This window comes from Trachypithecus francoisi, unplaced genomic scaffold (genome assembly GCF_009764315.1).
Source record: "Trachypithecus francoisi isolate TF-2019V2 unplaced genomic scaffold, Tfra_2.0 Lachesis_group2, whole genome shotgun sequence".
Taxonomy (NCBI): domain Eukaryota; kingdom Metazoa; phylum Chordata; class Mammalia; order Primates; family Cercopithecidae; genus Trachypithecus; species Trachypithecus francoisi.
This window is the reverse complement of record NW_022681465.1, coordinates 106,938,863-106,965,516: the sequence shown is the minus strand read 5'-3', so window position 1 is coordinate 106,965,516 and position 26,654 is coordinate 106,938,863. Positions and strand designations below refer to the sequence as shown.

At 41.9% G+C, this 26,654-nt stretch overlaps 1 protein-coding gene across 2 annotated transcripts in view; it reads right to left on the bottom strand.

Annotated features, from left to right (window-relative positions):
- The window catches only part of IQGAP2 (IQ motif containing GTPase activating protein 2), a 315,690-nt gene that overhangs the window by 227,123 nt on the left and 61,913 nt on the right, over positions 1-26,654 (bottom strand). For both annotated transcript variants that reach the window (XM_033179907.1, XM_033179908.1), the window contains exon 2: positions 24,507-24,606. In XM_033179907.1, coding sequence (XP_033035798.1) covers positions 24,507-24,606 — 100 coding nt within the window. The remainder of the gene's footprint in view (positions 1-24,506; positions 24,607-26,654) is intronic.

Sequence of the window (26,654 nt, the reverse complement as noted above, 5' to 3'; positions counted from 1 at the left end):
TTTCAGGAGAGGTGCTGTCCTACCGCAGTGCTCCTGGTGGCCAGGAGAAAACCTGCAGCCTTTTATGCACTTGACTCGAAAACACCCAGTCTATGTGCTGCCCACATCACCTGTAAGAGCCAGTGACTTAACATCCAGCCCTGTCCAAGATGGTAGGTTAGAGAATCAACATTTTTACCACCTTATTTTTCTTCCCGAAGGAGATGCTAGTTGTTCCAATAAGAAGTATATTTAAAAGCTGAATTTGCTGGGCCAATATTGCTCCAAGTATTTCCTTGATGGATGCTTTACCTTGTAAAGGTATAATTAACCACATGCATATATTTCTAGGTTTGAAAAGTAGTCTCCTGCTCTCCCGGTGCTACAACAGACGGGCCTGTATCTGGTATTGAAAATAGTGTTTACAGAAGGAAGATTTCACTTCTAGGTTGTTCCAATGTACTCATTCTTCCCTGCATAAACCTACTCCACCTCTATTTATGCTATTCAAGAAGTAAATGTGCAAACACTATCAATAAAAAGCAGCTGAAGGCGCACATTCTTTGACTCTAATTAAGTTGGGCTGCCTGATTCACAGCTGTTCCTACTACTGAAAATGTTTTTCATAATAAACAATGGAGCTGAAGAGGTATTTTGTTCCATGTTTCCACACTTTACAATTTACAGCAACGCAGCGCTTAGTTTTTAGGCTGCTTTTCACATCATAACGCTGGGATGTAGGTGTGAAAGGTGTTCCTGGGTCCGTTTCATAAATACAGAAGTTGAGCCACAGAGACAGTGCTTTGCTCAAGGCCACTCAGGCACTAACAGAACCAGGACTAGGAAAAAGAAATTGACTACGGTTCATACACTGTTTGAGAAGAACAAAATCAGCATGTTACCTCCACACATTTCAGTCAAGGCTACACTGAGCCTGATCATTTTATTTGGATAATGCTGCTCTGATAACCAAGGGGCTATATTTTCTATTGTTTCTGCAGCTGTACACAATGAATAACTGAGCCTTGATCTTCCTGTGCATAACATTTGGACAATGTTTGCCTGGGTAGAAAGAGAACATCCTTCCTGGCCTTTGTAACAGTAGAGACTTTGTTTTTAGTCCTGGGTACTAACATGTCGATATTGGACCGCCCTGTTCCTTCTGTGTGTACTATCCTCTTCTCCCTTCAGCACCACCCTTATGAAATTAGGTAGTGTGGGCATGTCTTAAATTTAATTCCACTGACTCTAAAATAGGTGGCCAATCTTGTCACAGTCCATCAAGTCCTTTATTAAGAGAAAAAGACAAGTGCAACATGGATTTGCCGCCATCAGAGACACCTGTTGACCAAGAGGTAATTTTTCATCACCACTTTATGAGCATACATTTTGGTTGTTTAACTTCAGGAACAAAGCAAGAGGCTATCAGAAGCAGAGGCTGAGGTGGCTGATATCACCATTTCTTCTCTACACGCTCTTCCTGCAAAGATGCCACACTATCATCCACTCACCCTAGGAAAAGGTAAGGCAGATGCACAGGACGGAAGAAAAAGAATGCATCCCATGCTACTTGTATTTGCATAAATACTTGGTGAGTTTCTCCTTTCTGTTGTAAACTTCTCCTGGTTTCTCCTTTCTGTTGTAAATGTGAATATGGAAAGAAAACTAAGGGACAAAAAGTTAAGTGCACCTCATTGGTAAATTCCCTGTTTCTATTCTCTTAAAGCTTTAATTTGCCTCCTAATACATGAAACACAACCCTGTAACCTTTCTTGTTTCTCCTGGATTAATCAGAAGATCCCTAAGAGGCTCCTGTTAGACTAAAGGATCAAGAGTGCAGGGCCTATTCTCTCCCATGTGGCAGCTTCTAGCCCCATGTAAGTATTAAACACTTGAAGTGCAGCTAGTCTGAGCTGCAGTGTCCTCTAAGCATAAAATATACACTAGTTAGTAAAGACTTAGTATAAAATAAAGGACAGTAGCATATCTCATTAATATTTTTGTACATTGGGTCGGGCATGATGGCTCACGCCTATAATTCCAGCATTTTGGGAGGCTGAGGCAGGCAGATCATTTGAGATCAGGAGTTCAAGACCAGCCTGGCCAAAATGGCGAAACCCTGTCCCTACTAAAAATACAAAAAATTAGCTGGGTGTGGTGGCACACTCCTGTAATCCCAGCTACTCAGGAGACTGAAGCCGGAGAATTGCTTGAACCCAGGAGCAGAGGTTGCAATGAGCTGAGATTGCACCATGGCACTCCAGCCCGAGCGACACAGCGAGACTCCATCTCAAAATAATAATAATAATAATATATTTTTTTGTATATTGATTATGTATTAAAATGACATTTAGGATATACTAGGTTAAATAAAATACATTAAAATTATTTTACCTGTTTTTTCTACTTTTTTAATGTGGCTAGTAGAAAAGGTAAAATTACATATGTGGCTCCTGTTATATTTCTATATAGAGGACAGCCCCAGTAGAGACGATATTGTCAGTTCCCATATAAGGCTGCTGCTGTGGCCTGAATGTGTGGCTCCAAATTCATATGTTGAAACTTCATCACCATTATGACAGCATTAAGAGTGGATCCTTTAGGAGGTGATTAAGTCATGAGGGCAGAGCTCTCATGAATGGGATTAGTGACCTTATAAAAGGGCTGGAGGGAACTAGGTAGGGCCTTATTGACTTTCCTTCCATCACTTCCACCAACAGAGGATGCAGCTACAAGATGCCATCTTGGAAGCCGATACGGGACTGGATGGGACACCAAACCTACCAGCACCTTGATCTTGGACATCCAGTCTCCGGAACTGTGAGGAACAAATTTCTCTTCTTTATAAGTTACTCAGTCTCAGGTACTTTGTTACAGGGGCGCAAGAGACTAAGACAGCTGTGCTCCCAGGGATGCACAATAAATTCTCTGACATCCTCACTCAAGGTTCACCATTATTTCATTTACATGACAACTCACTTCTTTCCCCCTGCAAAATCCCCTAGGAACTGTAGGGGACACAGTAAGAATTGACACATTGGGGCTGTATTTGGGGAGACAAGATAACACACAGAACAATAATATGGAAGTTGCCTATGTATATGAGACACAAAAACACTGAGGTTCCTCCATCTGCTATTCTGTTATAAATGACACAGAAGTGATATGGACAGTAAGTGCTAGGGGTGTTCAGAGGAAAAATTACCACTATTTGGGTGACCAAGAAATCTGCAGAAAAAAGATAAGCTCTGGGTTCATCTTTGAAGACCAGGCAGACTTTAAACGGAGTAAAATGATAAGTGAGGGAGAAAGGAATGAGAAAACTCTTCTAGAAAGAGAGGATTAGCAAAAGTATGACTGCAAGAAAGAGGGGCCATGTTTGAGAGAAGAGGACCTCCTCTCCACCCAGTCCCTTGAGCTCAGTTCCGTCCGGAACAAAGGGTATGTGGAATATGTGCCTTATCCCTCAGGGGACACATATTTGCTTCTCCCTGTGCAGGCTGACATTAATCTGAGGCACACAGACACCCCACTGAGTGAAGTTCTGAGGCAGAGAAGTCAGTCTCTGGCGACACTCCCTGCCCAGCCCCCACCTACACAAACAGCTCTGTGAGTGCATAAAGTGCCACAAATGTCCCTTCAATTCTCTTCCTCCACACTTAAACTATATCGCTCATCCCTTCTCCTTGACTGTGCCTGACAACTTCTCCTTTGCTCTTTGTCAATATCCAGCCTGGGAGACACATCAGGAATAAGAAAATAATACTCCATCTACTTCTTCCTTCTATCAGTCTCTCAAAACCAACACACACACACACACACACACACACACACACACACACACACACACAGTTCTACACCACACACGAGTTTATTTTATAATTTGACTTAGCCACAAGACTTCTGAATATCATTTAAGTTTGCTGAACCTTTGTTAATTCATCTTTGAACCTGTCGTGTTGGTGTGTTTCAGATTGTAGGCAGTTCTGATGCACAAAAAGCCTACTTAAATCTATTTGTGCAGAATACATCATCAGGGGCTGAGGGGCTCCATTTGCACAGAGGTCCTTTAAAATCCCTATTTCCTAATGTCATCAGCACAGAGCAGCTGCTAGACAAACTATCCCACTGAAATGGAAGGGTGAGGAGCACACGGTCTTATGTATTCAAAACTGTGAGAGGAATGGCACGTGCTCCCCTAAATGTCTGTGAGTAACAGAGGATATGTGGAATTCAGCCATTTCCACCACACAACACCTTGCTGCCAAGCACAGCCAGCTGGACTGTGTTCCCCAAAGCAATCCATGCAATTGAGAATGAAAATCATCCAAAGGCTATCCAACAGAATCAGCGTCCCTCACAAAGCCTCTCTAGACAAAAGCACAGGGACAAGGAGGCTAAGCCAGAACTTCTGAGATCACAACGCTCACTCAGGCAAAGCAACCCAGCACCCATTCTGCACAGGCCCCATGCAAGGCAGTGGGGTACAGCGAGTGCGAATGTCTTCCTCAGAGAGCTCCCTGACTGCTAAGAGAGGACAACACATGGAGAAAGTTACCATAAAGCGTACTATACACAGTGGAAGCAGGGCAGGGACCTGAGGCGTAACTGAGGAGAGAACGATTAACCACGGGGTGAAGGCAGGGGCAGTGTAAAAGGGGTGAGCATGGGCTCCTGGGCCAGGCTCAGGAGGTGCCCTTCCATGATCCTGCAGGGAAAATGGAGCCTATGAAGGTCGTGAGCAGGAAAAGTCTTAACCAAACACCTCCTGGTTTCTCCCAGATGGTACAGTAAGCCCCAAGTATGAACTAGATACAGAAAATTAATGTTCTTCCTCCCAGAGGAAGCAGCACCTAGTGCAGTCATGTATCACTTAACGAGGGAAATGTGTTCTGAGAAGTATGTCCTTAGGTGATTCTGTCATTGCGCAAACATCACAGAGTGCACTTACACAAACCTAGATGGTACAGCCTTCTACACACCTAGGATATACGGCCTATTGCTCCGAGACTGCACACCCATACAGCATGTGACTGTACTCAGTACTGTAGGCAGCTGTAGCATGGTGGTATTTGTGTATCTAAACATAAAAAGGGGGCCTGGCCTGTAGCTGGGATTACAGATGCACACCACCACGCCTGGCTCATGCCTGTAATCCCAACATTTTGGGAGGCCAAGGTGGGCGGATCACTTGAGGACAGGAGTTATGTCACTCTCCTGAAGGACAGTGAATGTGAAGGCCTAGGACATTACCATACACTACTGTAGACTTCATAAACACTGTATACTTAGGGTATGCTAAATTATTTTTTCTTATTTAGTTTTTTTTCAGGTGGAGTCTTGCTCTGTCTCCCAGGCTGAAGTGTGGTGGCACGATCTCAGCTCCCTGCAACCTCCACCTGCTGGGTTCAAGTGATTCTCCTTCCTCAGCCTCCCAAGTAGCTGGGATTATAGGTGTGCACCATCACGCCTGGCTAATTTTTATATTTTTAGTAGAGACAGGGGTTTTGCCATGTTGGCCAGGCTGGTCTCAAACTCTTGGCCTCAGGTGATCCACCTGCCTTGGCCTCTCAAAGTGCTGGGATTACAGGCATGAGCCACCACACCATTGCACTACAGCCTGGGTGACAAGAGTGAAACTCTATCTCAAAAACAGAAAAAATAAAAGGTTCTTTCTTCAATAATAAATTAACCTTAGCTTACTGTAACTTTTTTACTTTATAAACTTTCACATTTTAACTTTTTGACTCATTAGTTTAACACAAACACATTTTGCTGCTGTACAAAAATATTTTCCCTTTATGTCTTTATTCTATAAGCTTTTTTCTATTTTTAACTTTTTATTTTTTTTTACTTTTTAAACTTTTTTGCTATAAACTAAGACACAAACACACACATTAGCTAGATCCCACATGAGTCAGGATCATCAATATGACTGTCTTCCACCTCCACATCTTGTCCCACTGAAAGGTCTGCATGGAGCTGTTATCTCCTATGATAACAATGCCTTCTTCTCCAATGCCTCTGAAAGGGCCTGCCTGGGGCTATTTTACAATTTGCTTTTTTTTTTTTTTTCAGTAGAGAAAGTACACTCTAAACTAACATAAAAACATAGTAAATACATAAAGCAGTAACATAATTATTACCATTATGAAGTATCATGTACTATACACATTTGTATGTGCTATACTTTCATATGACTGGCAGCACAGGTTTATACCAGCATCACCACAAACACATGAGTTATGCTTTGAGAATTTTTCAGCTCCATTATAATCTTTTTTTTTTTTTTTTGAGACGGAGTCTTGCTCTGTCGCCCAGGCTGGAGTGCAGTGGCCGGATCTCAGCTCACTGCAAGCTCCGCCTCCCGGGTTCACGCCATTCTTCTGCCTCAGCCTCCCAAGTAACTGGGACTACAGGCGCCTGCCACATCGCCCGGCTAGTTTTTTTGTATTTTCTTAGTAGAGACAGGGTTTCACCGTGTTAGCCAGGATGGTCTCGATCTCCTGACCTCGTGATCCGCCTGTCTCGGCCTCCCAAAGTGCTGGGATTACAGGCTTGAGCCACCGCGCCCAGCCTCAGCCCCATTATAATCTTATGGGGCATAAGACTCACATATTCAGTCTGTTGTTGACTGAAATATACACTCAAGATAGTGTAAAGTACTTTATTCAAATGCAGGCTGTAATGTTTTATTTTGTTTTGATTCGAGACAGGGTATCACTCTTTCACACAGGATGGAGTGCAGTGGTGTGATCACAGCGTACTGCAGCCTCTACCTCCCAGGCTCAGGTGATCCTCTTGCCTCAGCCTCCCAAGTAGCTGAGACTACAGGTGTGCACCACCATGCCTGGCTTTTTTTTTTTTTTTTTTTTTTTGTATTTTGTGCAGAGACAGGGTTTCACCATGTTGCCCAGGCTGGTCTCAAACTCTTGGGCTCAAGCAATCTCCACACTTTGGCCTCCCAAAGTGCTGGGATTATAGCTTACCATGCCTGACCTGTAATGTTTTAATGGATCACAAAATCAACACTGTGGATCATGACCAGCATTTTCTTAGAAAATGAATTAGAACAGAATAGAATGCTAAACATCAGAGGCTGTTGCATACAGTAGAGGTTAAGTGTTGCTCGGTGTATCTTTAGTTAGACACACACACCCACTTATTACACATATCACACAACTACCTGGGTCATGATATAAAATTGTTTTACTCTGGGCCATAATGTTTTAATCACTTGCTGAAAGTGCATGTCACAGCTAATGAATTAATAATGAATCAGTAACACAAGATCTTTAATGGGCCCCTATCACAGTTACATAAATCTATGCCTGTTTCTGCAGTGGATTTGGTCTCCTAGTAAACTCTAGTAAAAGTCCTGACCCCCAGAACTCATATAAAGTCATCTGTCTCCATCCTGCCAACCGGCCCTACTTACACATACCCCAAGTCTACTCATTCCTTCCAATGAGCCTCTGAACTCCTGACCCATTGTAATTCTCTTATATTATCACTTTTTGTTTACACTTTCTCCACCTACTTGTCTAATGAAAAGCTGGCTTTTGCTTCAAAATCCCACCCCTCATAAACCTACGTCAGGGGTGGTTGTTTGCCAAATTTCCTTGACTCCCAGGACAAAGAGAGGATAGTCATCACTTTCCTAAATAAACTTTTCTCCCAGGCCACATCCTGTCCATCACCTCACTTCTCAGGCCTCACTCTTCCCTCTCACCCGTAGTCTTGCTACATATCTCTTGACCTCCAGGACTTTTCCTTTCTTGCCACAATTGCTGTGTTCCTTCCAGGCCTGCCTCTGCTGGTGGCTTCAAGAAGGTGGATGACCTTGGTAACATTCCTCCACTACACTCCACATACAGGCACCACACCTTGCACGTTATCAATACCTGGAAATACTCCACCTGTAAGATCAAGGCTTCCAAATCTCGGACTACAGCCTTTCTATTTACTCACTTCTCCACTTCCTTATTCTTATAGATCCTGCCCTTTATTCTCATTACAGGTGGTTCCTTGACTTTACCCCACTCCATCTTTCCCATCCTGGCTTCATAGGCTCCTCAGCCAGATGGGACCTCAAGAACCCAATTTCAGCAATACTCCCACAAACACCCTAGAGTCCCCGTTTCCCATGCAGAGGCCAGAGGAAATCTTCCCCTTTGCCATCTGAAGTTTTGCTGAAAAATCAACTCACAAAAGGCCGATCAATTGGAGAAAAGGCTTACGAGTTTTATTAACATGTACACAAGTAGAATCACAGTGTTTACCGCCCCTCAAATGACTCAGAAGTGTAACTACCATCCCAGCAAAACAGGTTATGGAAAGGGGACAGAAAAGAAATTTTGTTGGGATTACCAAGGAAAATGGATGGGGAACAGAGATTAACCTGTATGTCATCCTGTGAAAGGGTCTGTTCAGGTGTGGCCACATTCCTGGTCTTATAGGGAAGGGAAGGAAAAACAATTCTTTCCCCTGGTGGGTCTGGATCTTTGGTAGATAAAGGCTTTGAAAGAGAACGTGGGATGCAGGAATGTCAGAGACACCTAGAAGCTTCTTCAGTTTGAAATATCAAAATGCTGTATTTTAGGGCATCAGTTTCTGAGCCCCAACAGCTATGACTTGGTCAGAGCCAACAGATCAATCCCTAGGCAAAGTTACCCTATTCTTTTTTTTTTTTTTGAGACGGAGTCTTGCTCTGTCGTCCAGGCTGGAGTGCAGTGGCCGGATCTCAGCTCACTGCAAGCTCCGCCTCCCGGGTTCACTCCATTCTCCTGCCTCAGCCTCCTGAGTAGCTGGGACTACAGGCGCCCGCCACCACGCCCGGCTAGTTTTTTGTACTTTTTAGTAGAGACGGGGTTTCACCGTGTTAGCCAGGATGGTCTCGATCTCCTGACCTCATGATCCGCCCGTCTCGGCCTCCCAAAGTGCTAGGATTACAGGCTTGAGCCACCGCGCCCGGCCTACCCTATTCTTTTATCTTATCTTGTTGGAGAAATTCACATGAAAATGCTTATTGGCTCTGCAAAGAACATTTATAACTCTAATTGGCTCTTCAAAACTACTCAGGCTTTCTATCCAACCCTGGCTGATGCACTATTGCTTTTTCATGCCTCCACCCTCCTCACCTCAGCAGATGGTGACTCTTAGTATCCTTCCTCTCTCTCCTCTCATCCCAGAGGAAGGGGTATCCTCCATTCCTTTTTTCTAAGCTCAGGTGGGAAGGCTGAGAGCTGAGACAGCATCAGCCATAGATGCTACTTCAAACATCAGTGTGCCTAAAAGTGTACTCCAGTGCTTTGTTCAAAGGCAGACCTCAGCTGGAGGCAGTGGCTCATGCCTGTAATCCCAGCACTTTGGGAGGCTGAGGTGGGTGGATCACTTGAGGTCAGGAGTTCAAGACTAGCCTGACCAATATGGTGAATATGGTGAAACCCCGTCTCTACTAAAAATACAAAAGTAGCTGGGTGTGATGATGCATGTCTGTGAACCCAGCTACTTGAGAGGCTGAGGCAGGAGAATTGCTTGAACCTGGGAGGCGGAGATTGTCCTTACAGATGGCCTTATAGGTTCTGGAGTGATCCTGAGAAGCCTGCACTCACACAAGCATCCATGTGACCTTGATGCAGGTGTAAATGAATTTGGAGATCACTGCCCTAAGTCACTCTCTCCCAGATGACACAGCTGCCTCAACTCTTGCATTCAGAAATACCAGAGGCAGGAAAAGCTAAGTATTATGAATCACAGGATGGGAAAAAACAAACAAACAAACAAACAAAAAAAACAACCCAGGGACATTAAGCCAAGTAGGATGGACTACAGAAACTGCAAAAATGACTAGAAATGTTAATTCCTGAATTCCTGTTTTTGCACCAAAATGGGTTCAAGTTTCTCAGCAAAAATGAAAGCTCCATGACAAGAACATATGAATGGCTAATTCCCCCAAACCATTTGCAGCATTTAACCAAAAGCAAACTTGAACTGAATTTACCAAATACGTTTAATATTCATGTTTATATATTTTCTTTATTGAGCTTTCTACTTTTACTACTCAACATGATTTATAGAGACTCATTTGAGCTTTCTACTTGTACTACTCAACATGATTTATAGAGACTCATGAAACTAAAGAGCACTGTCAAACAGTCAGAAGACTTTTATCCTAATCCCAAATCTACTACTAACTCCACCATGGATAAGTGAGATAAATTTCTGAGCCTCAGTGTCCCCATACATAAAATGGGGATTCGGCTCTGTTAGAGAAAAACAAAGGTGTTCAGACTGAGAAGGCAATGGAAGATCGTTCTACAGTCTATGATTACCCTAAAAATGGAAGACACAAAGAAATCATTCTGTGACAACCTTGTACAAATGTTCTCCCCCACCAGCTTCCCTAGAGTCACTCTACGCCTTGAATGATACTGTTTTATGACTTTTAAGCATCACAGCATGAGGCAGCTTCCTGTGGGGAGGTTCATACAGGAAGGAAGAGATCTCAGTGCTATTTGCTATTCATACTTTTTGATGTTTCAACAAAAAGCCAAAGCATTCTTTGAAAACAGTCATAATAGTAGCAAAACCAAAAAGATAATTGATAAATTGAATGTAGTATGGAGGCCTAACCAATAATAAATATGCACCAAAATTTTCCTGGGTGAAGGGAAGAGAATAAAGTCTACATCATAGAGAAGTACAAATTCGTAATAAAACCCTAAGAAGAGGATAGGCACAGTAGCTCATGCCTGTAATTCCAGCACTTTGGGAGACGAAGGTGGGAGGACTGCGTGAGGCCAGGAGTTCAAGACCAGCCTAAGCAACACAGTGAGATTGCATCTCTATTTTCTCTATTTTATTTTAATTAAAAAAAGAGAGAGCAAGAAAGAGCTAGCCTAAAGTGAGCAAAAGAGAGAAGGAGAAAGAGGGAGGAAGAACAGAAGGTAAATACGAGATAAATTCTTCCCAGAACAAACCACTTATAATAGTACCAGTTAAAACAAAATAGAAACAGTTCACAGGAAAAAAAAAAGAAAGGAAAAGAAAACAATACATAGCCATATATAGCCAATGGATGGCTATATTGTGCTAATTCCACCAAAGCTTAAGTGAGAATTTATCGATCAAGAGCTAGAACTAGAACCAGCCCATATAGAACCTAAAAACCAAGACCATGTCTTGGACTTACAAGGAAGACATGATCAAAACACATTAAGAAATAAAGAAATGGGACAGTATGTTATAGTTGTTAAGCACAGTCTTTGAAGTCAGAAAGACCTAGGTTGTAATACTGTTGCTGTCGCCTGTTGGCTGTGATACTGAATAAATTACGTAAGTTTTTCCAAGACTTGGTTTTTCCATCTATCAAATGGGGATAATGCTCCTTCCCACATGGTGGTTGTGAGAATTGAGACCATGTGGGTTGAATGCTTACAGCACCGTGCCTGGTGAGTAGACACTCGTGTGATAATCCTTGTGAGTAAAGTACATTTGCAACCGTGGAAAATTCCAAACCTGTCCCGGGTTTCTAACTTTGAAGATCCTGAGAAACAAATATAAACTTTGGGATCAAATATCAGTTGCTCAACTTGTCTTTGGCTGGAGATGATTAATGCCGATTGTTTGTATTTTAAAATACCAGCACTCTGAAAAGTTATACTTTCATCTGTCAGAACATACCTGATTGGCACCTGTCCAACATACCTCCAAAACTAGTACATTATGTGAAACTAAAAACAAAAAACTTTTTCCACCTACTGTATGCCCAAGCCTAGGCTTTGCAGACAGAGAACACGAAATGTGTCCCACTGAGTCAGATAAGCAATGCCTTGATCTGTCCCAGGGCATCTGACCTCCCAGTGTCCTCCTCTGCTGCCCAAATCCAGACCCTTGCCAAGTTCTGTAGCTTTTTCCTTTATATCCTTAATAAGTGTTCCTTCCATACTAGCTCCACAGCATAATCCTTGGTCACTGCCAGCTGGCCCTCAGCATCAACACCTCTCTGAGGCCCCAACTACAAGTACCACTCGTTGGCAGGTAGGGCTGGCTGGGATCAAGTCTATTCCTGTGCCATGGAGATCACTTTGTTAAGACCACCTCTCCAACTCTGCCAGGCTACCCTGGACAAGTCTGGGCTCCTCACAAGTTACTCTCTCCCTGCCATTGGGATGTGCCAGGCCCTGATCTCTGCCTCGCTGGCACAGGGCTTCCAAGGCAAGCTGGTTGGAAAGCAGCCCCAAGCAGGCCCTCCCCCAACCAGGTGCCAGACTTGCAAGAGGGTCCCTGCTCTCAGCCCACTGTACCCTCTGCCCCACCAGCTGTTGCATGGAACAACCAAGCACTTCATCTTTCTCCCTGTGGAAAGCAGAGGTGAGGTCAGAGCCAGGGAGAGAACAAGGGAGGGAAGGGGGAAATGGAGAGTTACAGTGGAAACATGAAAACTATTTATGTTTTGAAAATGCAATTAAGAATTCTTAAAAATTTCATTACTGGCCGGGCGCGGTGGCTCAAGCCTGTAATCCCAGCACTTTGGGAGGCCGAGACGGGCGGATCACGAGGTCAGGAGATCGAGATCATCCTGGCTAACACGGTGAAACCCCGTCTCTACTAAAAATACAAAAAACTAGCCGGGTGAGGTGGTGGGCGCCTGTAGTCCCAGCTACTCGGGAGGCTGAGGCAGGAGAATGGCGTGAACTCGGGGGGCGGAGCTTGCAGTGAGCTGAGATCCGGCCACCGCACTCCAGCCTGGGTGACAGAGCAAGACTCCGTCTCAAAAAAAAAAAAAAAAATTTCATTACTATTTTGTGTGTAGAGCAACAAAGAAAAATATTTCCCTGGAAATTCCAAGTTCTTATTAGCACTGCTTATCCATGGGTATGCCCTAGGAATAAGGATAGTGAGGTCCAAGCATGCAGAGGAAATCCATTGGATTCTCTAAAGTATTCCCTAGTCAGAAGATTCTTTTTTTTTTTTTTTTTTTAACTAATCATGAATATTCAGTGTTAAGCAACTCATGGCTTTCACTTGCTTAAACATTTGAAGCACTTCTCCTTTCAAATCTGATTCTCTAACTCACCACTAGGTAAGGCCAGAGGTTGAGACTCGATTTAATCAACAAGGTGTTCTTTTAGTATCTGAGTTGTAAACACTGACACAAGGGCCGGGCGCGGTGGCTCAAGCCTGTAATCCCAGCACTTGGGAGGCCGAGACGGGCGGATCACGAGGTCAGGAGATCGAGATCATCCTGGCTAACACGGTGAAACCCCGTCTCTACTAAAAATACAAAAAAACTAGCCGGGTGAGGTGGTGGGCGCCTGTAGTCCCAGCTACTCGGGAGGCTGAGGCAGGAGAATGGCGTGAACTCGGGGGGCGGAGCTTGCAGTGAGCTGAGATCCGGCCACCGCACTCCAGCCTGGGTGACAGAGCAAGACTCCGTCTCAAAAAAAAAAAAAAAAATTCATTACTATTTTGTGTGTAGAGCAACAAAGAAAAATATTTCCCTGGAAATTCCAAGTTCTTATTAGCACTGCTTATCCATGGGTATGCCCTAGGAATAAGGATAGTGAGGTCCAAGCATGCAGAGGAAATCCATTGGATTCTCTAAAGTATTCCCTAGTCAGAAGATTCTTTTTTTTTTTTTTTTTTAACTAATCATGAATATTCAGTGTTAAGCAACTCATGGCTTTCACTTGCTTAAACATTTGAAGCACTTCTCCTTTCAAATCTGATTCTCTAACTCACCACTAGGTAAGGCCAGAGGTTGAGACTCGATTTAATCAACAAGGTGTTCTTTTAGTATCTGAGTTGTAAACACTGACACAAGGGCCGGGCGCGGTGGCTCAAGCCTGTAATCCCAGCACTTTGGGAGGCCGAGACGGGCGGATCATGAGGTCAGGAGATCAAGACCATCCTGGCTAACACAGTGAAACCCCGTCTCTACTAAAAAATACAAAAAAACTAGCCGGGCGTGGTGGCGGGCGCCTGTGGTCCCAGCTACTCGGGAGGCTGAGGCAGGAGAATGGCGTGAACCCGGGGGGCGGAGCTTGCAGTGAGCTGAGATCCGGCCACTGCACTCCAGCCTGGGCGACAGAGCCAGACTCTGTCTCAAAAAAAAAAAAAAAAAAAAACACTGACACAAAAGGAATCACACTCATGTTTTGTTTCCTTTCCAGGACACATATAAAACTGTTCCAGACTCACCAATGCAGCCAATGGCTTGGCTCACATAAAGAGACCTTTGAAGGTAATAGTTCTAAACAAGCCTGTCACCAAGGGGAGGGTTTTTTTTTTTTTTGTTTTGTTTTGTTTTTTTTGCTTAGTTTATTTCCAGAGGTAGGGCAGAAAAAGGAAGCACAGCAAAAGATTTCTGTGTATTTTCTTTCCTTAAAAAAGGAATATAATACTACAGGAACTTTCCTTGGGAGACACAATAGCAGCTCCATTCATAACTATTTACTCAAGCTGCAATTTGCAAACTCCATCTCCATTCCTTGCCAAGATTCCCTCTCCTGTTTTCTGACCTTTACAATAGTTCCGATTGGATTAAGTTCCTCAACCTAGAGTTTATCCAAAAAGAATTCTCCATCTTACATTTTTGCATAGTTGTCCTAAAAACTAAAAGACTGAATTTCTTAAAACAGATTCATTTTCATTATTTGAATAAATTTTAGGCAGATTAATATGAAATCTACTCAGCAGTCCTAATTCTTTTGGAAAAGTTACTCCTTTAATTTAATTTAAATAGTGGGATTTCTGGCATCAGAGAGGACCTTTCAAAGCCCATATTAGTAGCAGACCTGTCTGCACAGCCTCATTTCAGCAAAAGCCCCACAGCAAAAAAGCTATAAAGTTAGCTTTGAGGGCCTACTTGAAAAGGAAACCTAAAAAGTCCATTTAGTATTATTTTAAATGACAAAGAAATGAAAAGGCTTAGTTTAAAACAGCTCACAATTCAAAAACATCAAGGCAGTTGCCAGGTGTGGTGGCAAGCACCTGTAGCATCAGCTACTTGGGAGGCTGAAGCTGGAGGACTGTTTGGGCCCAGGAGTCTGAATCCAGCCTGGCAACACAGCAAGACCCTTAAAATTAAAGACAAAAAAACAAACCAACAAAAAACAATCAAGGCACCAATAAGCTTAGAACCATACGCATTCAGATCAGGAAGGATTCAATTTCTGATTGAGTTTCTAATAGTAACAAAAATAATTTTATCCTCAAATTCCCTTTCTGGGGTCAATTTCAAAAGCCTATGAAGACACTCTGCAAGGCAGTTTCTAAGGTGGTTCCCAGTCATCCCCATCCCTCTGAATTCATTCCCTGTGGAAAACTCTTCCCCATGAGCATGGCCTTGACTTAGTAACTTGATTCTAATGAATAGGACGCAGCAAAAATGATGGATGTCACTGCTGAGAATAGGTTACAAAAAGACTGTATTTCTTCTGTCAATTGCCTACTCTGATGGAAGCCAGTAGCTATGTGTAAGTTTTCACGTGTAAGAGGTTCCAAGTGGTGAGCAACTGAGGGAAGACTCTGGCCAACAGCAGCAAGAAACTGAGATCTCTCCAGTACAAAAACCTGTCAGAAACTGAACCCTGCCAGTGTCACTGGGTGGCTTGGAAGTGGGTGTGCCCCACATGAACTGTGAGATGACTGCAGCTTTGTGAGAGACCCAAAACCAGAGGACCCACTTAGGCAATGACAGATTTCTGACCCTCAAAAATTCCAAGATAAATGTTTATTGTTTTAAGCTGTTAAGTTTTAGAATAACTTGTTTTGCAGTCATAGGTAACTAATACATATAAAAGACATCCTTTGCCTCCCAACAGAATTGATTCGCTCTCCACATCTGAATCCTTCAGTCTGTAGGGTGAAGTAATTTGGGTAAAGAGCCAAATTACTTCTTTTTGGTCCTAAAAATAAGCCTGTTTAATATTTTGTTCATTGCCATCAATATTAGTTTTTTGAGGGCAGGAGTGGTGGCTCACACCTGTAATCCCAGCATTTTGGGAGGCCGATGCGGGCGGACCACTTGAGGCCAAGAGTTCGAGACCAGCCTGGCCAACGTGGCGAGACCCCATCTCTACAAAAATATAAAAATTAGCCAGGCATGGTGGCACACTCCTGTAATCCCAGCTACTTGGGAGGCTGAGGAAGGAGAAATAATCGTTTGAACCTAGGAAGTGGAGGTTACGGTGAGCCGAGATCTTGCCACTGCACTGCATTCCAGCCTGAGCAACAGAGTGACACTCGGTCTCAAAAAAAAAAAAAAAAAAAAATTCATTTTTTGAGTCTTAACATCTATATATAAAGCCTACATAATTTTATAAAGTTTGAGCAATTGTTTCAGCCTTAAGTCCTCCTAATACACAGGCTTCCTCTTTCTTCATTCATTCATTGAGCAATACTCTATATGCCTTTCTGGATATTTTCTAGTTCACTGTGGTATCATGGCTTATTAAGCTGTCTGGAATTCCCAACTTCATAACCTACTGGGTCACAAACCTGTCAGGAAGTACTTGCATTCATCTAATTGCAATATAGTATTTTCCAGTGAAACAAAGATTACCTCTAGGCTGGCAGTCCAGCTGTCTACCATGAGTCTGATTCATATCCTACTTGTTACCTCCAGCATCCAAAATGTACAGAAAACAGAGCATAATCAATCCTCATTAGTAGGAAATGATACTGATCCAACACTGGGCGTTACGTTATTCATTCAAACATGCAATAGATATGATGTCAAAAGGCCTTTTAATCGGTGAGTTTGACCTGGATGTGGAAGTCAGAGAAGGATTCCCTCAAAAAGTGAGCTGCAATATGAAGAGGAAGTAAGTCTGACTAGATAAAGAGGAATATGAAAAGGGATCAGCACACGGCAAGGTCCTGTGCAGGAGGGAACAGGGGAGTAAAATAGATCAATGTGGTTGAAGCACAGAGCAGTGTGGCGCAATCTAAAACTAAAGAGGCTGAACAGGACTATGCAGAGCCTATGAGGCCCTGTAAAGGAGTGTGCTCAGAGTTTTGAAAAGATTTATCTGACTAAGACAGAAAATGGACTGAAGGAGGCCAGAGACACATGAAGAAACCAGTTAAAGGCTACTACAGTAGTCTCACAAGAGATGCTGGAATCCTGCCGGGCACGGTGGCTCAAGCCTGTAATCCCAGCACTTTGGGAGGCCGAGACGGGTGGATCACGAGGTCAGGAGATCGAGACCATCCTGGCTAACACGGTGAAACCCCGTCTCTACTAAAAATACAAAAAACTAGCCGGGCGAGGTGGCGGGCGCCTGTAGTCCCAGCTACTCCGGAGGCTGAGGCGGGAGAATGGCGTGAACCCGGGAGGCGGAGCTTGCAGTGAGCTGAGATTTGGCCACTGCACTCCAGCCTGGGTGACAGAGCAAGACTCCGTCTCAAAAAAAAAAAAAAAAAAAAAAAAAAAAGATGCTGGAATCCTTTGGTGGGCTAGCAGTGGTGGGATAGAAAGGTAAACATCTGAGAGCAGTTTAGGAGGATGATGGCTGGATATGGATATGATACACATACACAGAGAGAAGATTAACAGAGCAAACATAATTGAAGGAAAAATTAACTTTAAACTCTTGAGTAAAAAGTTCAACCAAATGGCGAGCTTTTCTGAGAGCAGCATTATTCGCTGTCTGAACTCCATCTCCCAAAACAACCCTCCTAGGCTTGTTTACACGCAGAGGATGCTCAATAAATATCTGTAAAACAAACACAGTATTTAGATACCTCATGTATCTTAGGGGTACCTTCTGTATGCAATGTGTCTGCTAATACCAACTGATCTTATTTAACAGCTTCCTAAGGACCTCTCCAAGCCAGTGTAAGGAAATTATCTTTAATAAATAGCTTTATTAAGATACAACTTATATACCAGACAATTCTCCCCTTTAAAGTATACAACTCAGTGGTTCTTAGTATACTTAGAGTTGTGCAACCATCACCACAATCAATTTTAGAATATATTTATCAGCCCAAAAAGATATCCCATACCCAGCAGCAGTTACCCAGCATTTCTCTTCTTCCCCTATGCCCTGGCAATCACGAATCTACTTTGTCTCTACGGATTTGTCTATTCTGGACATTTCATATAATATGTGGCCTTTTGTGTCTAGCTTCTTTCACTCAACATGTTTTTAAGGTTCATCATGTTGTAGTATGTATCAGTACGTCATTCTTTTTTATAGCTGAAAAATATGTCATTGTATGGATACATCACCATTTATCAGTGTGTAGACATTTGAATTGTTTCTGCTTTTTGTCATTATAAATAATGGTTCTTTGAACATTTGAGTACAAATGTTTGTATGGGCATAGATTTTCAATTTTCATACGTATATACCTGGGAGGAGAATAGCTGGGTCATATGGTAATTCTATGTTTAATTTTTTAAAGAGTTGCCAGACTATTTTCTAAAGTAGCTGCACCATTTTACAATATGTCCAGCAATGTATGAGTTTCAATTTCTCTATGATTTGTTATTGTTCATCTTTGATTATAGCCACCCTGATGGGTATGAAGTAACATCTCATCTTGGTTTTGATTTGCATTTCCCTAATGCTTAATGATGTTGACTACCTTGTGATATGCTTATTGATCACTTGTGTATCTTCTTTGGAGAAATGTCTATTCAGAACTTTTGTCCGTTTTAAAATTAGGTTATTGACTATGTAGAATTTAAGAGTGACTTTTTTTTTTTTTTTTTTGAGACAGTCTTGCTCTCTCACCCAGGCTAGAGTAGAGTGTAGTGTGGTCTCAGCTCACTGCAACCTCCATCTCCCAGGCTCAAGCAATTCTCCCACCTCAACCTCCAGAGTAGCAGGGACTACAGGCATGTGCCACCACATCCAGCTAATTTTTCTATTTTTTTGTAGAGATGGGGTTTCACCATGTTGCCCAGGCTGGTTGGTCTCAATCTCCTGGGCTCAAGCAATCTCCTGGGCTCAAGCGATCTGCTGGACTTAGCCTTTCAAAGTGCTGGGATTACAGGTGTGAGCCACCTCACCCGATTAAGAACCCTGTGTATATTCTGAATACATATAACCTTTAACAGATACATGATTGTCTTTTCACTTTCTTGATGGTATCTCTTGAATCAAAAAAGGTTTCAGTTTTTATGATGTCTACTTTATCTGTTTCTCTTTTATTGTTTGTGCTTTGGTGTCACAGCTCAGAAACCAATGCCTAACATCCAAGGTTACAAAGAACTACTCCTGTTTTCTTCTGCAGAGATTTACAGTTGCGGCTCTCACATTTAGGTTAATAATCCATTTTAAGAAAATGTTTGTATACGGTGTGAGGCAGAGGTCCAAATTCATTTTTATGTATGTAGACATTCAGCAGTCTCAGAATCCTTTGTTGAAAAGGGTATCTTCTCCCACTCCCAGTGAATTGCCTTTATTCTGCTGATGAAAATCAGTTTACCAGAAGTGTTAGGGTTTATTTCTAGACTCTCAAATCTACTCTATTGATCTATATGTATATCCTTATGCCAGTTCCACACTGTCTTAATTACTGTGGCTTTGTAAGTACGTTTTGAAATTGAAAAATGAGTCCTCCAATTTTGCATTTCTTTTTCAAGACGCTTTTGACTATTCCACATTCCTTGCATTTCCATATAAACCTTATTTTTGTTCTTGTTTTTGAGACAAGGTCTTGCTCTGTTACCCAGGCTGCAGTGCAGTGGTGTGACCATAACTCACTGCATCCTCAGCCTCCCGAGTGATCTTCATGCCTCAGCCTCCAGAGTAGGTAGGTCTACTGGTGCACGCCACCCATCTAGTTAATTAATTTTTTTTTTTTTTTTTTTTTTAGCAAAACCTAGGTAAGGTTTTGCTACCTTACCTAGGCTGGTCTCAAACTCCTGGCCTCAAGCAATCCTCCCATCTCAGCCTCCCAAAGTGCTGGAAGATAAGCATGAGCCACCAGGCCTGGCCACTATATAAATTTTAGAATCAGCTTTTCAATTTCTCCATTAAAACAAAGAAGGCAGCTGGGATTTTTCTAGAAACTGCATTGAATCTATAAATTAATTTGGGACCATTGTTTTCTTTTTTTTTTTTTTTTAGTAGAGACAGGGTTTCACCGTGTTAGCCAGGATGGTCTCGATCTCCTGACCTTGTGATCCGCCCGTCTCGGCCTCCCAAAGTGCTGGGATTACAGGCTTGAGCCACCGCACCCGGGACCATTGTTTTCTTAATGCTGTTTTCCAATCCATGAACATGAGATGTCTTTCCTTCTATTTAAGAGTTTTAAAATTTTCAATGTGTTGTAGTTTTCAGTGTTCAAGTCTTGTACTTCTTTTGTTAATTTTATTCCTAAGAATTTTATTGTTTTTAATGGTATCGTATATTGAATTGCTTTCTTAATTTCATTTTCAGATTGCTTATTGCTAGTGTCAAGATATGCAACTTTTACACACTCCCCTAGTATCCTACAACCATGATGGACTCATTCCAGTGGGGTTTCTTTAGTGTTTTCTTCTGTTCCGTTTTTTAGTAGATTCCTGTGGATTTTCTATAAACCAGATAACATCCCTTAGAAATAGTTTCACGTCTTCCTTTCTAATCTGGATGCCTTTTGTTTATTTTTATTGCCTAACTGCCTGGCTAAAATCTCCAGTACAATGTTGAACAGAAGTGGTAAGACAAAACATCCTTATTCCTGTATTTCATCATTGATATGGTGTTACTTGTAGGTTTTTCATAGATGTCCTTTATCAGGTTGAAATTCTCTTCTATTCCTAGTTTGTTGAATGTTTTAAGTCAAGAAAGGGGGCTGGATTTTATTAAATGCTTCTCCTGCATATATTGATTTTATCAAATGCTTCTCCTGCATATATTGAGATGATCATGTGGCTTCTGTCCTTTCTTACATTAATACGGTATATGATATTGATCTTCAGGTCTTAAATCAAGCTTGCTTCCTAGGATAAATCTCACTTGATGGCATTAAATACATTTTAGATGTTGCTGGATTTGATTTGCTAGTATTTTGTTAAGGATTTTTGCATTTGTATTCATAAGAGATATTGGTCTTTAGTTTTCTTGAGATGACTATCTGGTTTTGGTATTAGGGTAATGTAGGCCTCAGAAGAATGAATTGGAAAATGTTTTTTCGTATTTTTTGGAAGAGTTTGCAAGAACTGCTATTAATTCTTCTTTAAACATTTAGCAGAATTCTACTGTGAAGTAATCTGGATTTGTGGGACGTTTTCTGATTTCTAAGTCAGTCTCTTCACTTATTATAAGTCTCATTCGGTTTCTTTATGTTAATTTTTTCAGATTTTTAAATTTCTTATTGAGTCAGTTTTAGTAGTTTGTCTTTCTAGGAATTTGTCAGTTTCTTCTAAGTTTTCATTGACATGTAATTGTTCACAGTATTCCTTTATAATCCTTTGTATTTCTATAATGTTGGTAGTGATGCCCCCTCTGCATAAAGAACTTTTAAATGGCCTGATTTATTATAGAATTTTGAAATTAATAAAAGCAAAATTAAAGATATACTGGAATATTGTAATTCTCAATTTGTAAAAACCCTAAGTTACAGGATAGACAAACTAAATACCTTCCAATTCTCACCTCCAGAAAGAAAAACAGGTGAAAAGACAGAATCAATACATTTTTAATCAAAATGCAATAAACTCATTTCAACTGAAATCAGAAACAAGAAACACTTCCTAGATGAATATATATAGTACAAGCATACAATTTAGTAGAAACTCAATATTCTAAGCCAACTCCACTCATGTGAACACACATATGTGCATTATAATAAACCCAATATTACAAATTCCAAAGATACTAATACTTTAAAAGAATCATGCAATAAATTCTCTCAAATAATCTTTTCAAGGAAGACGAATTCACCCTTTCCTATATTTCTTGTGTTCAAGACCATGAGTTTTCTGTACACTATGCTTTCTTAAATCAGCACAACTATATGTCTAGTAGTAGCCACAAATTTTCATATAATCAATGACCAAAAATCAGCTTCTTTCAAAGTATTTGTGTCTTGGCCGGGCGCAGTGGCTCAAGCCTGTCATCCCAGCACTGCGGGAGGCCCAGGTGGGCAGATCACTTGAGGTCAGGAGTTCAAGACCAGCCTGGCCAACATGGTGAAACACCATCTCTACTAAAAATACAAAAATTAGCCAGCTGTTGTGGTGGGCACCTGTAATCCCAGCTACTTGGGAGGCTGAGGAAGGAGAATCACTTGAACCCAGGAGGCGAAGTTTGCAGTGAGCTGAGATCCCGCCACTGCAGTCTAGCCTGGGCGACAGAGTAAGACTCCATCTCAGGAAAAAAAAAAAAAAAAGAAAAAAAGTATTGGTGTCTTAATAATTCACAAATATATACTACATCTAATACGCTCTTATCAAATAAATTTATGAAAAGCCATCTTAGAGGAAAAATTGTATATTTTGATAATTATTTTCATGAAACTATTCAAAGTAAAGTTTTCCTCAAAGAATCTGAAATAATTATTATGTTGACTTTCTGAACAAAATTCAACTACAGAATTTCGAAAATACTAGAGAAGGTGACAAGCTTTCAAGCTACATTTATACCATTTCAATATACTGAGGAGAAAACTTTGCTTATGTTATTACCAGAAACCTAACTGGCACTATAGGTTACAGAATACTTTCACCTTCTTTAAATGATTTTTTAAAAATCCTTGAATCCATGAATAAGTAGGGCAATAAATAACATCATCTTTATTGTCTCATTTACAGAGGGGACAAATTGAACTTCCCACAGGTTAAATGGTCTGTGGAAAGTCAAACTGCTTGTGTAAGTGGTGGAGCTGGGACCAGGAAGTTAGGTAAACCAACTTCCAATCACGTATCATTTTCCTCTACATGACACCCCTTCCCACTTGTTAAAAACAGGAAGCAAAAACAGAACATAGAGTGAGTATCAATAGAAAAGTAAGTTTTTCTACCATCTCCTTGAACTTATTCACTGAAAGTATATACTTTTTTTTCCTTTTCTTTTTTTCTCTCTCTCTGTCTCTTTTTTTTTTTTTTTTAAGACAGCATCTCACTCTGCCACCCAGGCTGGAGTGCAGCAGCCCGATCTCAGCTCACTTCAACCTCCACCTCCTAGGCTCAAGCGATCCTCCCACTTTAGCCTCAGGAGTGGTTGAGACCACTTCTTCTCAATGCCTATGAATTAATCTCCTTATCTAACTTTTTTGCAACAACTTGACTAAAAGGATGTTTTTAATGATCTTAGACTGATAGTGAATCGCTAGCATCCTGCAACCTAACTGTAGACTTCACAGACATGTTAAACAATCTTTAAAACTAGGTTTTTAGAGCCTAAAGAAAGTTATGTGACACTATTAAAATATTAAACAACTCTGAGAAACCCCTTGAAAGCAATTTTGATGTCAAATTAGGGCATGTGTCACCAAATGTTCTGCAAAATACTGATTATAAACCTCATCATTCTAGTTCTGTAGATAGCCATTTATCAGTGTGATCAGAGATAATTAACACCAGAGACCATTTAACCAAGAACTTATTTCTATATAGCTAAGAGGGCTGGAACATATCTTTGTCCAGGGAACAATACTGTTGCTCCATCAAGGCATAAAGCATTCAATCAAACTCTAACTCATGGCATATGAACTCTGTAGTATTCACCCCACAAAGGACAAAGTTCTCTGATTCCTCTCATGAGGAAAGTATTTGTACTTAGGACTCTTTATCTTCACTTTCTCCTTGGAGAACGCAACATTTATTTAATCTAAAAACTTTAAAAGAGTCAATGTGATTTTAGAGACAACATACCCTAAGTGGCCACACACCCATGGTTTAAAGAGGAGATTGCTGTCATAAACCTACTTAGGGACTGATGGACTTCAGTCTGATATGCCACTGTCCTGCTGGGCATTTATCATCATTGGGCTGGGAGTGGGGAAAAGACCCAAGGAAGCTCTGGGGAAAAAGGAAGTTGATTTAAGTCATTGTTGCTCCTCTACATTCAAGCCAGTGAGATGAAGAATCTGAAACCATCTGCGGTTGGCCAAGTGATTTCCCAGGAGGCTCTGAGGAAGGGAAAAGAATACTGCTTTAACTTTAAGCCAAAGTGCTTCAACTTTGGCTGTGGCATCAACTTTTCTCAACTCTGCCTAACCATCTGCAAGAAACAGATGCTTCTTCTCCCATTATCCTGCTGCCAACAAGACTGCAAATGAGTTATTAGAACTATGTAGCATATGCACAGGAGTGTGATGTACACCCAGCTGTGACTCAGGGTTGGAGCAGAGTGTGGAGGGGTCACCCCTAGCCCACTGGTCTCCTGGCATGGGAGGTTTGGCCAAATCTAAATCACTGAGTGCACGCAAGACTCTCTCCCTGGCCCTCTCCAACTATGACAGCTCTTTAGAATTGCTGGCCCATTTCAGAACCCTCTGGTCATCAAATCCCATGCCCTTATCACAAAGCTTATCTCCAAGAGATGGTGTACAAATAGACTAAGTCTGGATCGTACCTTTTGGCTTCCTCTAAGTGGCACAGATATTCATAAGCAATGTTCTGCCGCCTCCTCTCATCCATCTCCTCTGCAGAGAGCCTTTCATCATCCACAATAGCTAGAAATAGAAGATAACAACATGTGATTTACAAAGGCAGTCTTCATTGAACACCCGAGACAATCAACCAGAAAAAACTCATATGCAGCTGAACATTCAGAGACAGGAGTATTGAAACACCAGGCAAAGAGAGAGAGAGATTTGTCTTTGGATTTTACAATATTATTTCCTTTTTTATTTTTATATTTTTGAGACAGGAACTGGCACTGTCACCCAGGCTGGATTGCAGTGGTGCCATCATGACTTACTGCAACTTCAGCCTCCTGGGCTCAAGCAATCTTCTCACCTCAGCCTTACGAGTAGCTGGGACTACAGGCACATGCCACCATACTTGGCTAGTTTTTTGTATTTTTACAGTATTATTTCTAACAAGTGAATCAAGGCCAGGTGCGGTGGCTCACGCCTGTAACCCCAGCACTTTGGGAGGCTGAGGTGGGTGGATCGTGAGGTCAGGAGATTGAGACTATCCTGGCTAACATGGTGAAACCCTGTCTCTACTAAAAATATAAAAAACTAGCCAGGTGTGGTGGCGGGTGCCTGTAGTCTCAGCTACTTGAGAGGCTGAGGCAGGAGAATCAGGAGAATTGCTTGAACCTGGGAGGTGGAGGTTGCAGTGAGCCAAGATTGCGCCACTGTACTCCAGCCTGGGCGATAGAGTTAGACTCAGTCTCAGAAAAAAAAAAAAAAAGAAGTGTGCAAAGGGGCAGGAGCTTCCATAAATGTCCTCATCCTTGTCCCCATCCCCCTTCCTACCACTCTCAGTTTTCCATTGTGGCTCCATTCCTTGAACATGGAGACCTCACCCCACAGCACTGATACCAACGTGTGTCAACAAAGATTGACATCTGTCAAAAGCATTTTCTTTTTCTTTAATAAACTCAGTCCAATATAAACTTTAAAAATGATCTCTCACATTTCTGAAAAGTACCAAAGCTCTCAATCTTCCTCTGCACCTCCACTGCGAGAGTCCAGGTCTTAATGTCTCTCCCATAAACTCTCCCAACAGGTCTAGTCACTCAGCCACTACCCGTCTTCCACTCATTCTCCCCATGGCCAACAGAAGTGTCTTCCTTATTACTCCCCCTCTCAAAACTTTTGATGGCTCCCCTATTTCCTATAGAACAAGGTTCCAGAACACTTTGCATCTCCCCCTATCCAGGAAGCCCACACATTAGCCACCACTCCCAGGCAGTACCGTGTTCCAGGACCACACCACTCCCTCCAATGCTGAGTGCTTCTGCTCTACCCTTCTCTCTGCCTGGAAAGCCATTCTCCCACCTTCTGCAGGTGGTGGCTTTCACATCATCTCAGGCAAAATTCCATGGACCTCTGAATCTAAACCCACTGGCTCTCCTTGGGACTTTAATTCACATTTTTATTACATCACTCATCAGAAAAGCCCCCCTCTATAAATCAGTCTGTCTGTCTCTCCAAACTAGGGGATCCTTAGAGGAAGGTTTTGATCATCTTCATGTCTCCTTCGAATTTGTCAGGGCTCCTTGCACACAGATAGCACTCTACGTGTACAGAAAAACTACCTTCCAGGGAATCCTCACTAAGTGAACTCATCATTACTGCATAATAAATAGACTTTAAAAGTTATAATTTTTAGGCCAGGCACGGTGGCTCATGCCTATAATCTCAGTATTGTGGGAGGTCGAGGCAGGTAGATCACCTGAGTCAGGAGTTTGAGACCAGCCTGTGCAACATGGTAAAACCCCATCTCTACTAAAAATACAAAAATTAACCAGGCGTGGTGGTGCCCACCTGTAATCCCAGCTACTCAGAAAGCTCAGGCAGGAGAATCGCTTCAACCCAGGAGGCGGAGGTTGCAGTGAGCTGAGATAGCACCACTGCACTCCAGCCTAGGTGACAGTATGAGACTCTGTCTCAAAAAAAAATTATAATATTCTTTTCCTGTGTTTTCTTAAATGATACCTGCTACACTCACATACCATCACCTAATCCTCCATCTCTACTGTTCTGAACAGTTAATCCCCAAGATACCTCATGATTTCCAGTTTCTCTTTTTAATGTCAGCTTAAAGA